The sequence below is a fragment of the Lathyrus oleraceus genome, chromosome 5, assembly GCF_024323335.1.
Source record: "Lathyrus oleraceus cultivar Zhongwan6 chromosome 5, CAAS_Psat_ZW6_1.0, whole genome shotgun sequence".
In the NCBI taxonomy this organism is placed as follows: domain Eukaryota; kingdom Viridiplantae; phylum Streptophyta; class Magnoliopsida; order Fabales; family Fabaceae; genus Lathyrus; species Lathyrus oleraceus.
Window position 1 is genome coordinate 185664596 of NC_066583.1, and position 13590 is coordinate 185678185.

The 13590-nt window shown below is 32.3% G+C and overlaps 1 protein-coding gene across 3 annotated transcripts; it reads right to left on the reverse strand.

Annotated features, from left to right (window-relative positions):
* Positions 1-4732: 4732 nt before the first annotated feature.
* LOC127082195 (uncharacterized) lies at positions 4733-13069 on the reverse strand. 3 transcript variants are annotated; one of them, XR_007788160.1, is made up of 12 exons: positions 12944-13069; positions 12257-12513; positions 10459-10647; positions 9791-9883; positions 9526-9708; positions 9330-9432; positions 9034-9225; positions 7134-8470; positions 6838-7030; positions 6539-6665; positions 5904-6203; positions 4733-5088 (listed from the first exon to the last, which is right to left on the reverse strand). XR_007788160.1 is itself a non-coding variant. In XM_051022430.1 (11 exons), exons 2-10 carry the CDS (start codon positions 12467-12469, stop codon positions 6559-6561), a joined length of 2610 nt encoding a protein of 869 aa, XP_050878387.1. In that variant the 5' UTR covers positions 12470-12513; positions 12944-13069; the 3' UTR covers positions 4733-5088; positions 6539-6558. The 3 variants fall into 3 exon arrangements, 2 of the variants coding, with proteins under 2 accessions (XP_050878387.1, XP_050878388.1); XM_051022430.1 differs by lacking the exon at positions 5904-6203; XM_051022431.1 differs by lacking the exon at positions 4733-5088 and having other exon boundaries at positions 5104-6203.
* Positions 13070-13590: the final 521 nt, after the last annotated feature.

Genomic DNA, 13590 nt, shown 5'->3' on the forward strand with positions numbered 1-13590 from the left:
CTTATATAGCATAATAAAAAAAATCGTTGGAGGGCAAAATGGGAAAACCAAATAGAACGATTGTCCACTGTTTGATGGTGAAAGGAGTGATATCGCATACTGTCATTCGCCCATAAATTCAGTGACATGTGTGATGTATAGTATTGTCCTTGTCTACGAAATCGTGTAGTGGAAAGAATATTTGATTTGTACTATGTACTATTTGATCACGTACCCATTTGGTCTTATCTTCAAGTTCAGTAGCTTCTGATGAAATTTAATGAAGCATGAAATGAAGAAACATAAAGCTGGACTCAGAAACTTCAGAATCTTCGGTCAGAACATTGACAGTGTCAGTAGTCTGACTTGACATCATCAGTATCTTCAGTATCTTTATAATCTTCAGAGTCTTCAGAATCTACCGTCAGAACTTTGATAACCTCAACGTATGGCTTGAGATCTTCAGAATCTTCAGGTAAGTAACACAACTTCAGAAGCTTTCCACTCTTCAGAAGCTTTATGATCAGAGTCACGTCCAGAAGCACGAACTGAGAGAACATTTCAGCAACAATATAGCGTATCCTTAGAAGCTTCTCATGACTGAATCATCACAGAAGCAGAAAGATCATTGCAGCAACAACTTTGAACATCTTTCAGAACTTCTTATGACTGACACAGAAGCGGAATTAGAACTCATCATTCAGAAACTGATGATATTGCATATCATTTCATCAAAATCAAAATTGGTTGTTAAAGCTACACAATAACAAACTATTAGGGTACCAAAATGGTTTTTACACAAATACAACATTGTTATCATCAAAACTCAAGGTATATATGCATAACCAAATCTTGTTCTAACACACACCCCTTGAGTAGATAGGGACGGAAGGGCAAAGGCCTTTGGTGTCCTCTGTAGTCAAGAATTAGCACCTCACACTCACAGTGAAAAGTAAATATGTTTTTATCTCATGTCTTTATTTCGTTTATGGTTCGATATTCTAGTGTCCTGGGCATAGAGCAACCACATAAATTCATTCGGAACTTGGTGGTTAAACTCTACTGCGATGACGGTATTATAGATAAGGCCCTGCGGAAAAATAGCTTGGCGTCAGGATGATAAAAATCTTAACACTTTTCATTCTTATTCTCTTTTTTAATAGTAAAAGAAAATAAGAATGAAAAGGTCATCTTATTCTAAACCCCAATTATAAAATATGTCACACTTCACACCTCGGAACGCATAATCCTTATTCTATTTATATTCTTATAAGGAGAGAGGTGTTTTCACATCTTCTTAACCAAAAATAGCTGGGAAGAGGAAATGTTTCTTGTAGGATACTCCGGGGAATAAATCTAGTGGAGACATGGTAGGGCATGTAGCTCAGAGTATTAGAGCACGTGGCTACGAACCACGGTGTCGGGGGTTCAAATCCCTCCTCGCCCACAACCGGCTAAAAGGAAGAGGACCTTGGGGATAAGAAAATAAATTATGATTGAGGTTGAAAGAAAATAGTCTTACATTTTTTATTTCTTATAAATATTATATTTATATATAGTATAAATAATGGAATAGCCTCAAATTGTAGAACATTTTGTATTGATCGGGAGAGGAATCACATAAATCCATCCCGAACTTGGTGGTTAAACTCTACTGCGGTGACGGTACTATAGATGAGGCTCTACGAAAAAATAGCTCGGCGCCAGGATGACAGAAAGCTTAACACTTTTCATTCTTATTCTCTTTTTCAATAGTAAAAGAGAATAAGAATGAAAATGTCATCTTATTCTAAACCCCAATTATAAAATATGTCCCACTTCACACCTCAGAACGCACAATCCTTATTCTATTTCTATTCTTATAAGGAGAGAGGTGTTTTCACATCTTCTTAACCAAAAATAGCTGGGAAGAGGAAATGTTTCTTATAGGGTACTCCGGGGAACAAATCTAGTGGAGACATGGTGGGACCTGTAGCTCAGAGTATTAGAGCATGTGGCTACGAACCACGGTGTCGGGGGTTCGAATCCCTCCTCGCCGACAACCGGCTAAAAGGGGGAGGACCTTGGGGATAAGAAAATAAATTATGATTGAGGTTGAAAGAAACCGGCTAAAAGGGGGAGGACCTTGGGGATAAGAAAATAAATTATGATTGAGGTTGAAAGAAACCGGCTAAAAGGGGGAGGACCTTGGGAATAAGAAAATAAATTATGATTGAGGTTGAAAGAAAATAGTCTTATATCTTTTATTTCTTAAAAAAATTATATTTATATATAGTATAAATAATGGAATAGCCTCATGTTGTAGAATATTTTGTATTGATCGGAGTCCCTAATATAGTAGAATAGTATATTCTGAGATAGAATATAATAAAAACAAACTTTACACTTCCTTTTGATTCCAAATTATTTAATTAGAAATGAATAAAATCTTCCTAAGTAGAATTTAAACCTACGACCAATTAGTTGACCAATTGGTTGACCAATTGGTTAACAGTCAACCGCTCTACCACTAAGCTACTAAGGTAGACACGCGAGACTCAAAATCTCTTGCTAAACAGCATCGAGGTCTGAGTCCTCTTCAAGGCATAATATTTAGATCTATTATTGAATTGAAATAAGTTCGTCAGTAGATCACGAAGTTTTTGTGATCTTATCTATCTAATGAAATGATTGGAGAGTCCATTTTCTGAAATCTATATCTTTCTATTCGAAATAGACGATTTTCTATTAATATTCGTTTCTATTAAGAATTCTTAATATATATATATATATATATATATATATATATATATATATATATATATATATATATATATATATATATATATATATATATATATATATATATATATATATATATATATATATAAAAGATATAGATTATTATTTTATATTCAAAAAATAATATGAAATTCAAAAAATAATAGGAGTATTTTGATATTTAAATTTTTAGTTTACTATATATTATATATCATATTAAGTATAAGATATAATTTTTTTTCAATAAAAAAAATTAATAATGTTTTAGTTTTTTTTAGGGGGTAGGGTGTCTTATATATATTCCATTTTCACGTGCCTCAACTCGGAAAGAATTCGGGGGAGAGGTCATTTCGTTTTTTTTATCTAGAATGAATAGTTTCAAGAGATGAGAGAATTCAGAATATCCACTAGAAATATTAATTCAATCCACAATGAAGTACTAGAAAATACAACATTTTTGTTACTTGACCAACCATCTGGAGAAGCAAATACAACCGGTACACTAATTAATAAAATGGATGAAGTAACGATTAATGCAAAAATATCTATTTAAAACGCAATAGTCATGTTTATAATCCTCTAATTTACCAACAAAAGAATTATATCATTCGATCCCCCAACCCCTTTTGCTCATTCCAAAAAAAAAATAAAAAACACATTCTCATTATGGAGGATTTTATCATGAATCCATTTATTTTAGAAGACACTTCTTATTGAGGCATGGATCGAAGGGTAGTTTTTTTTTTATTTCACAAAAGAGCATGTTGCATCATGCATGTATAATATATACGGATATAGAACTAGACCAATAGATTCACACTAGATATCTTTATTATAGATAAAAGGGTATTAATTTGTATGGTCATGTTCTTTTAAGTGGAATAAAGATAAAATAGAAATTAGTTTTTGGAGAAATGGCTTAGTGGTTGATAACTCCGGTCCAAAATCAATATAGTTCAAAACAAAGAACTATCGAGGGTTCAAAACCCCCTCTCTCCTTTTTCTTAGCGAATGGATTTTTTATTTTATTGATTTTGGTTGGTTCAGTTTTTTGGGCGCGGTTAAGTGGTGATCTACTCGAGCCTGAAAAAAGCTTAGATATAAATGAATTGGAAAATAATTTTTTTTTTCAATATGATCTCCTCGACTTAACCCAATATGTATACTAAAAATCAAAGTGATTCTTACGTCAAGAATTGGATTTCATGTCTCAATTAAGAGGAGTCAAAGAACAGGCTCAAAATCTCTATCAATTCCTTTTCCAAATCCTGCGGCAGCTGCGTGAGCTCTTCCGGCGTACCATAAATGACTTACGAATAGGAAAAATCATAGAACAAAATGAGAAGTAGCTAACAAACTTCTAGGAGAGATATAATTGACTGCATTAATCTCTATAACTACGTCATCCACAGAATTTAAAGAACCTAAAGGAGCATGAGCCATATATTCCGCGGAACGACGTTATTGCCAAGGTTGTATATCTTTTTTCAATTTACTCGAGTCCAAACCATTAGGACCTCTTAGATGTTCTAACTAGGGAGCACACAGATTCCAAAAACCCATAGTTTCTCCTCCAAAAATGACTTCTCTGATCGGAGATTTTATTAGATATTTATCTAAGCCGATAGGCCCTTGAGCGGAGCCTACATTAGCTCCAAGACGTTGGTCTCTAACTAGAAAAGTAAATGCTTGAGCTTGAGAAGCTTCTGGTCCTGTGGGACCATAAAACTCGCTAGGATAAACAGAATTATTAAACTAGACAAAGCAACAAACTATAAAACCAAAAACGGGTAAAGCACCTAAATTATAAGATAAGTAAGTTTCTCCATACCATACTAGTGCACGCCGAGCCCATGCAAAGGGTTTGGTTAAGATATGCCAAATTCCACCAAGTATACAAATGGAAATCAACCATACATGTCCCCCAATTATATCTTCCAAATCGTCCACACTAACAATCCAACCTTCTCCCCCAAAAGGAGATTTTAGTAAATAACCAAATAGAATGCTTGGACTAAGGATTAAGTTGATAACGTTTCTTACATCTCTCCCTCCTGGAGCCCAGGTATCATATATATGTGTGTTTCCATCTTGTAAAAAAGATTCCAAGATAAAATAGTTTCTCAGAGTTATAGTTTGATATCAATGATCCAAAGTTTAGGGTACAAGCAGAAGCTTTACATGATGATAACATTTATAACATTAGACAACAGGACATAACATAATGCCTACAAAGTTACAAGCTCTAGAAACTCTGGATGAAAACCACCTGAGAACCTTGGGTTGATGAGTTGAAGATAAAACACGATTCCGTCCTTCTTCAAGCAATGCATAAAATGGATCAAATATCTGTAGGGAGGATATAAAAATACTCTCAGTAATATTATTGATTTTTGTGTGTGTGTGTAAAAGGATGGATTGTCTAAGGTTTAGTAGGGAGAAGTACAAACAAATAAGGAAAATCTTTCTGGTTCATAATAATAATAATAATAATAATAATTATTATTATTATTAGTAAACCAGCATCTATTTAGATCAACACTGTTCAATTCAATGCAACAAAACATCATAAACAGTAGCTTATCCAAGACATTGTAGACAGTGGGCAACAGGTGCAAATTATTTAAGTTCAAAATCGTCAAAATCTAATGATGGCACGCAAATGTTACGAAATTAAATTGTCTAATAACTGTATATAATACAGCAGTTTAAAAAAAAGTAAGGTAGGGATAAGTCAACAAATGGCATGAATTTTTAATCATAAATGACTCAACTTGTGATGTCATAACAAATGATACTTGCATATGACAAGACTCAATGAAGGACATGCATTTCTTTACAAAGCCAAATCCAGAAAGTTGTTATTTATCATGCTTGCATTTTCTGCCTATAGAATACAGAACCATTAGTTCTTCTACAGAACCATTAACCCATATTGCAACAAACAATCCCACAAACTCAATATTGACACAAAATCTCCAATTTTGAACATATAAAATACCCTAACAACGATTTCACAACGCAAAAATATATTACTAATAGTTTCAGTTGCATAACCAATCAAATGTAGCCGACCCGTTTAGTGGATAAGGCTGAGTTGTTGTTGTTGTAGAGTCTTGTAAAAAATTCTAACCCCTAAATATGAATTCTGAGAGATTTGTTACCTTGTTGAGTTGTTATGTTCACAGTTAGAGGCATTGCATTGCATGAAGGAAGGCAGTGGAAACTGAACAAAAGAGAGAGAGAAAGAAAGGTTTGCCCAAGAGGAGGAACAAGGAGATGGAGTTTTGTGTATGAGATAGAGTAACGGCGAGAAGGTCAGTGCAAGAAAATATCCAGAGGGTTCAAAATGCAAAAAAAAAAAAAAAAAAAAAAAAAAAAAAAATAGAGGGTGGCATGTTTAAGTTTTAAATGTTCAAGGCGTGCAGGTGCACACAATCACCAACACCTAGGTCCGCCAAAGCCTGATAAGATGGTAAGACAAAATCATCGATATCATAAACTCATGTTAAACGATAAATCTGTCACATTCCACATTTTCATTAAATCAATAACTGCAGGAACCTATACACTCTACACATGGCATATTAATTTTCTTCAACCTTATATGTTTGAATTGAGTATCCCGTTTATCATGTGGTACAGGCTGTGAAAGGAAATAGCTGACACCAATGAAGTTCCAGAAAATCTAAATTCTCTGTGACCTCTTGCAAATTAATTTCATTTTATCTACCTTTTGTTGGTGCTAAATAAAGCCTTAAATGGGGAAAAGAAGAAAGTGAAAAATACAAAGCATTACCTGATAAAATTGGATTACGATCAGGGCTGATGTGGAGAAATATCTTTAGAGCCCTTTTCAAATTTTTTAAGTTCTTTAACGGCACTACTCGACCCTTCACCTTGATGCAATGCTTTCTTTTTACCTTCTAAGAGAACCAAAGCACAAGCAAAGCCACTTATTATAACCATTGTATATATATTTTATGATAATATTATAGAAAGTTAAAGTAAAACAGCTAATGACAAATCTGACTGACTAGTGCAGATAATTAGTGGTGGATGAATGGTCTGACCACAGAGAAAGAACCATATAGATACCTGGTTTCTCACGTTGTCTATAATAATTCTGGCCACGGCTGGAAAACCTTTCCCTGAAATTAGAATTAGAATTTCTTGGCACATTGTTGGATCTAGAAGCCCTTCCCCTTGAGTCATAATTCGAATTCCCAGGTCTCTCAGATCTATAATTTGCAATCTGATGTTTGTTGGAAAGCTCACGGTTGTAATATCTCTGCATAAAGTTTAAACATTAAAAACATATTATGCTTAACTGAACCAGCAAAAATGACAGTAAATAGAACATTTGCTGCTGAAAGGGTTAAATAAGTCCTAACCTGGTCGTAAGCAAGTGGATTTGGCATGAAGGACCCAGTGCCTCCACTAAATTTGGGAAGCCAAAAAGAAACGCTTTGATTTATGCCTTCATGCGAGTCAGAAGCAAGTATTGGTGGCATGTCAGGAACTATGGGAGCCACAACGTTCGCAGAACTTGAAGGCCTCCTTTTCAAATGATATTGCTCTTGAAAATCCATCGGCAGTTCAAAAGTGGGAGGATGAAGCAAAGGCTCCTCTAATGGTCCAATCTCACAATATCGCCCATATTGAAGATTTGTCCAATATTTTACAAAATCACCATTAAAAATATCTGAAAATTGGTTCCCTATATAATGCGAAGCTTCAACATGACTGCTATTGCTAATTGAGAATGGAAATTGTATCTCAGATGAACCAGATGCATATGGTGATTGAAGCGCATGAAGATTTAAGGCATCAGATTCAGCAGTGGTGTTCTCATGCCTGACGATGTCCGCATTCTCAATTGATGGACCAAGGACATCTTGAGGATGAGTTGGCTTCAGAAGCAAGGATGAGAGTCTGGTCTCTGAGGTTGAGTCTGAAGCTGGTGTGTTTTTACAGATTTCTGGGTTCATCACAATACTATCTGTGATTATTACAGCAGGTGGATGAACACTGTCTTGTCCCAAATTTAATGATCTTTTGCCACTGGGAAACTCTTGTAGTTCCGGAAATTGAACTACATCTAGAGAGAAAGATATGTTTGGTGGTGGTGATGAAAAAAATGCATCACTTTTTTTCACTCCCAAAAGTGCCTGCAGGTATCCATTGGACTCGAGACTCGTACAACTTTCCATAGTACTCTCCAAATGATGCTCTTCCTTTTGCTGCCTCACTACCTCATTGTTCTCTGACTTTGCACCTTTTACTGCTTCCAGATATTCAATCCTGCTACTTTCAGTCATATTCCCAACACCAGGTTCTTCCTTAGCAGCAGACTGACCCATCAGTGCATGCAAATATCCACTCAACTGAAGATTCCTTCTACTTTCTGAATCATCCAAATAATCAGGCTCTTCCTTATGCAGAATCTCTGATAATTGGTTATCAGGCTTTTGGTTATTATATTGAAACTCACGAGAAGCTAGAGCCTGCTCATCCTCAGATTCTTGACGCGTTGGCTTTCCAATTTTTTTATTTCTTATATAAAGATTATAAACGCTTACATGAATCCAATAACCATTCCCATTTCTATTCCATGTGGTTTTGAAAAAGTAATCAAATTCAGCGATTAGATTCTCATCAGTGCATTCAAGAATTCTCAGCATCCTCTTAGCACCAAAAGCAATTGCATTCTTTATCCTAAAGAAGCTACCTGTAAAGTAGATTATAACCAGGGGATCAGAAAAATTACTCCTGAGATACTATAACCAGACATTCAGATATTCAGATAGAAGAAGAAACACAAGTAATTGGAAAACTAAGCCATCTTCTTGAGAAAATACTAGACTTAAAAAACAGGAAAAAAATTATAAAAGAAGTTGAAGAGTGCAATAAAACAACTTCTAATATACCATAGGCAGAGCACAAGAGAGAGGCCACCCAAATAACCCATCAGCTAGCTTGTATTAGCTCTCGATATATAGATTATTATCCTTAAATTTAAAACTTGCATTAGTTTGGATCCACAGACTCAGCATAATCTAAATTACATAGAGACTTTGTTTATCAAAATTCCATTTGTGGTTGAAAATGCATTTACTAATTTATCACATAAAGTATCACACACAAAAGTGGGAAGAAATCATGGCTCTTAAGAATATACTGCAAACATAAAAATATCATAAATTAACTCTTTTTTTCTTCCACTTACTGCATATACAGAAACATCTTTAATTAAAAAATAAATGTTTCAGCCAAGGTTTTATAGAGAAATACCTTTACTGATGCTACGCCCCAGATTGTTATCTGCACACAAAGGATCTATAATGTCGATGTGTTTGGTAACAAAATGTCTCTCGTGATTTTCCTGACTGCGCGGCATATTACCATAACAAGTCTTACAAGCATTAAGAAACAATTCAGTGAGCAGTAACTCTTGGTTTCGGCAATCTTTTCTTAGAGACTCGGCTATTATGATTTTGAATTCAGAAAAAATAAAGTAAAGGATATCAGTGATAATGAAGAAATCATGTTATTATAGAGATATGATAGACAAAAACTTTTTCACAAACCTATCATATTAGGAAGAGAACCTTTGGGCACTGGTCCACTCAAGCTAATGCAATAATTTTCCCAGTCAAATTTACTGAAGAACTCCAGAAATCGAAATAGTACCTAAGATAATGCCAACAATAGAATCACAATAACATAATTCTTCATAAGCCACATCAATATTAATGTTTACACCAAAGCAAACAAGTTTTTCACCTGAAGTGGTCCAGCAAAATCATTGTTGTAAAGATTAAATATGTATAATACTAAAATTTCCAACCCATAGGTTGAAAAGAGTCCACTGTTGGAACCCAGGAGGCGGCTTTCGTAGTAACACCAAGCTTTTATAAGTATAACACTACGCTTGAACATATGATGATGTCCTATCAAATGATTAACCTGAAACAAAATTTTTTTGTATAGATCTTGCAAAAGAAAAAGATATGCTTGATAATCCCAACATCCCATTATAATATATTACCTCCTCGAGAAAACAAAGTGAACATAAACCGCTCAATTGGTTGAAAGATATGTCAACTGCAAAACTTTCAATCAAGCACTTTATGACCTTCACCTGACATTGATCAACAAAAAGGAACACATAAAATGTGAGAAACATATAATTGTATCAATTACCATGCAAGAGCAAATATTTGATATAGGGGAAGGTCAAATGAGACCAAAAAGAGACAATCTCATAGCATCATCTTTCATTCTCACCAAAGTTTTAAAAAACGGTCCGCTACCGTAAGAACGGAAGCGACAATACATGTATTGGAAGATACCGATACTGTTATTCACCGTTTTTGTGATAAAGAACAAAATCGTGGTTAACTCACACTGCGGCAACCGCAATCAGCGCCCGCAACACCTGTGCAGCAGAACGAAATCGCGAAAGCATTTACGCGACCGTTATTCAAAACCTTGATTCTTACTACTAGTTTACCTCAATCACAAGTTAACAGAAACTACCTAATCCCTTTCGAATTGGCAAATTTCATACTAAATTTAGAAATCACCAACAATATTCAGATCAGTCATACAACAAACATTGGAAATGAAAACCACAACACAAAACATTGAATTATCAATGAAAATGCATTGTATTGCATTGAACAACACTATAAGCAAACTCAACCAATCACATACCTCTGCTTGAACAAGCTTAACCTCTTTAACCCTAAATTCAGCAAACTCATTTTCCTTTTGATTCTGTATGATTTGCAGAATCTCCTGAATGAAATTTTCAGGCAAAATTTGATTGAAGCCAAAAACTGTGAGATCAATATCCCCATCAGGTAAGTAAGTCTTCAAAGGTACCGATCCAAATTCAAAAACCTGAAGCAATACAGAAAACACGTTATTGTTCATACAATTCAATCATCTTCATTTTTAACCATCAAAAGTTCGATACTCACAATGCAAATCAATCACTTGCTTGTTTTTTCAAAATCGGATATTCGAACGTGAAATTTTGTATAAAGAGATTTTGATGTTTAAGAATTGAAAGTGATAAAAAAAATTGCAAGCAAGAAGGATAATTTCTTCCTTATTTTTTAGGGCAAAATATTTCAAACTATGATACTTAAAATGTCTAAGGATTTTTCCTATAGATTATGTTACATAAATCACCATATTTCATTCAATTATTGCCTATATTTAACTAAGATAAAATCTTGTTTAAAAAAACAAAATAAAATCTATATGCTCAAAAATACATACATTAATGAAAGGCCTTAAATCAATAGATATTTTATGTCATGAATAAATCACTCTTTCATTTGATCTTACTAGATATTTTATGTTATGAATAAATCATTATTTCATTGGAATAGACATTACCAATACCAATTAACAGTGGTTTAACACCTAGCCTATTTAGATTTAGGATAGACTGAAGTTTTTTAAATAAAAAACACCTAAACTTTTTTATAGATTTATTTAATTAAAAGTTAGGCTACAAGTCATAAAACAGACCTTAATAATTTTTTTTATTATTATTATAATATTGTATTTATATTTTGAATTAAAATATAAAATAAAAGTTGAAAAATCTTGTTATAAGTTCTTTCAAATAAACATTATCATAAAACTTATATCAATAAATAAATTTGAATAAATTAATATAAATAAATATTTAATCTTATTTATCTTTTAATTTGTTGATCTATTTTAACATTAATTTTATTATTTATTTATAAATGTTCAAATAAAATGAATTTGTGTATAGGATAATAGTTAATTAAATGTTCAGACTTAAGTCTAAAAATAAGTTTATGACAGAACATAGGCTAGACTTAGATTTCAAAAAATTTAACGGGTCAGTCTCAAATTTAACAAAGCCTACTTCAATCCAATCTATTCACATCTTTAATCTTAACATTGACGTTCGATCCAAAATCTGATAATTTAAAATACATATTCTTAAACTTTTAAATTATAATTTAAGATATAAAATTTAAATTTAAACTGTTTCATACTGTTCAATCACTAATGAATTTAGTGCAATGCATCAATAATCCACATCCACAAAATAGTTAGAATTATTTTTAATCATTATTATAAAAAAAATTAAATACACTGAATAATCAATATATTTAATTAATATATAGTCTACAATTTAGATACATAGTTTATTCAATGTATTTAAAAAGATCATTTTTTTATTGTAATAAAAATTATAGAGAATATTATAACTGCACAAAAAACAATTAACAGGTAAAAAAAATGACAGTATCAGATTTCCTGATGTAACAGTGACTCAGTATTGAATTTGGACTGTTCGTTTGACAGTGTGAAATAGAGTTTAAAATTAGATCCATCCGATCTCAAAATCAACGGTTCCAATCCATTAGAGTGTAAAGTTGCAGGAAAATATTACAACAAGGAATCGAAATCCAAAAAATGATGTCATAAAAAGGTTACAAATGAAGCATAGTTTTGGTACCTGACAAGGGACATGGCTAGTGATGAGGCCCCTTAAGTAAGAAATAATATTATTTCTAAGTGCTTCTGATTTGTGATTAAGCTGAACACATTGAAGCAGCTCTGTGGTTCTTTCTTCAACTTGTGACCATCTTTTTCCTTCTAACACCCTAGCAACAAATGTTTCTTCACTAGATAATAAAAGACCATTTGGAACAAAATTATTGTTCTCCATGATTGATTCTACACTTCAAAGATTATAACTGGCTGATCCTGATCCTGCTTACGAACAAAGAAATGAATGAATTAATTCGCAAATATTCATCTCAAAATCAAACATATGTTAATTTCAATTTAATTATGATAAAATAAATATGTGAATTTTATTTAACTTCAATTAGCACTCGCTTACATGTCTTTAAAAAGGACTGCATTTATTTTCTCAATGTCACAGTAAAAAACCATAAAATAAAATCAAAATCAAAATCGTAAGCCGATAAAAGACGGCTCAAATAAGATCTGTATTGAATAAAATAAGATCTGTATTGAATAATATGTATAGTCCCTAACAATAAAACTCAATTTCAACATTAAAGTTTGAGACTAAAAAATTGAAGTATGTGTGAAACATACACGAGCAAATGTAGATCAACGTGAAAATGAAAAAAAAAAGCTAAACATTGAGCTTAGAATAGATAATTGAGATTACCTGAAAGTAACATTAAGAACACAACATAAGACTTGAAATATTGATTTGTTAGTGCTGTGGCGTCATCTTTTTGAAAAGATAAAAGCTAGAATAAAATTTGCTGAATTTCAGAATGACAACACACACATTGGTATTTGTGAAATGTATATTATTTGTTTTATTTTAAGTATAAATTCAAAATTGATATTATATTTATATAAAACTTGACAACTAAAAACAGTTGAAAAACATTGTATTGCTTTAAAATGCAAAAAAATGACCAAATACATTGGTTAAGTGATATATATCCTAACAAGGATTTGATATTTATGGTTAAAAGTACAAATACCATATTAGTTTTTCATTGGTAATATATTTTTTATTTTTCCACAAAAATTTATATATTATTATTTATAATAAAATATTTATGATAAATGTGTTTCGTTCTTTATTGAAAAACATCACATTTGACTTCTTGTATTCTTTTAATTTTAATTATTTATTTTTAAATTATTGTTTTGTATTCATACATCTGATTATTTAAAAATTTAAATTATATCAAGTTTCATATCAATTAACTTTAAAAAATTAAATAGAAGATAAATATCACTTTAAAATGCAATTTTGTAGAGATAGATTAAATCAACTCTTAGTATTAGAGTTTATCT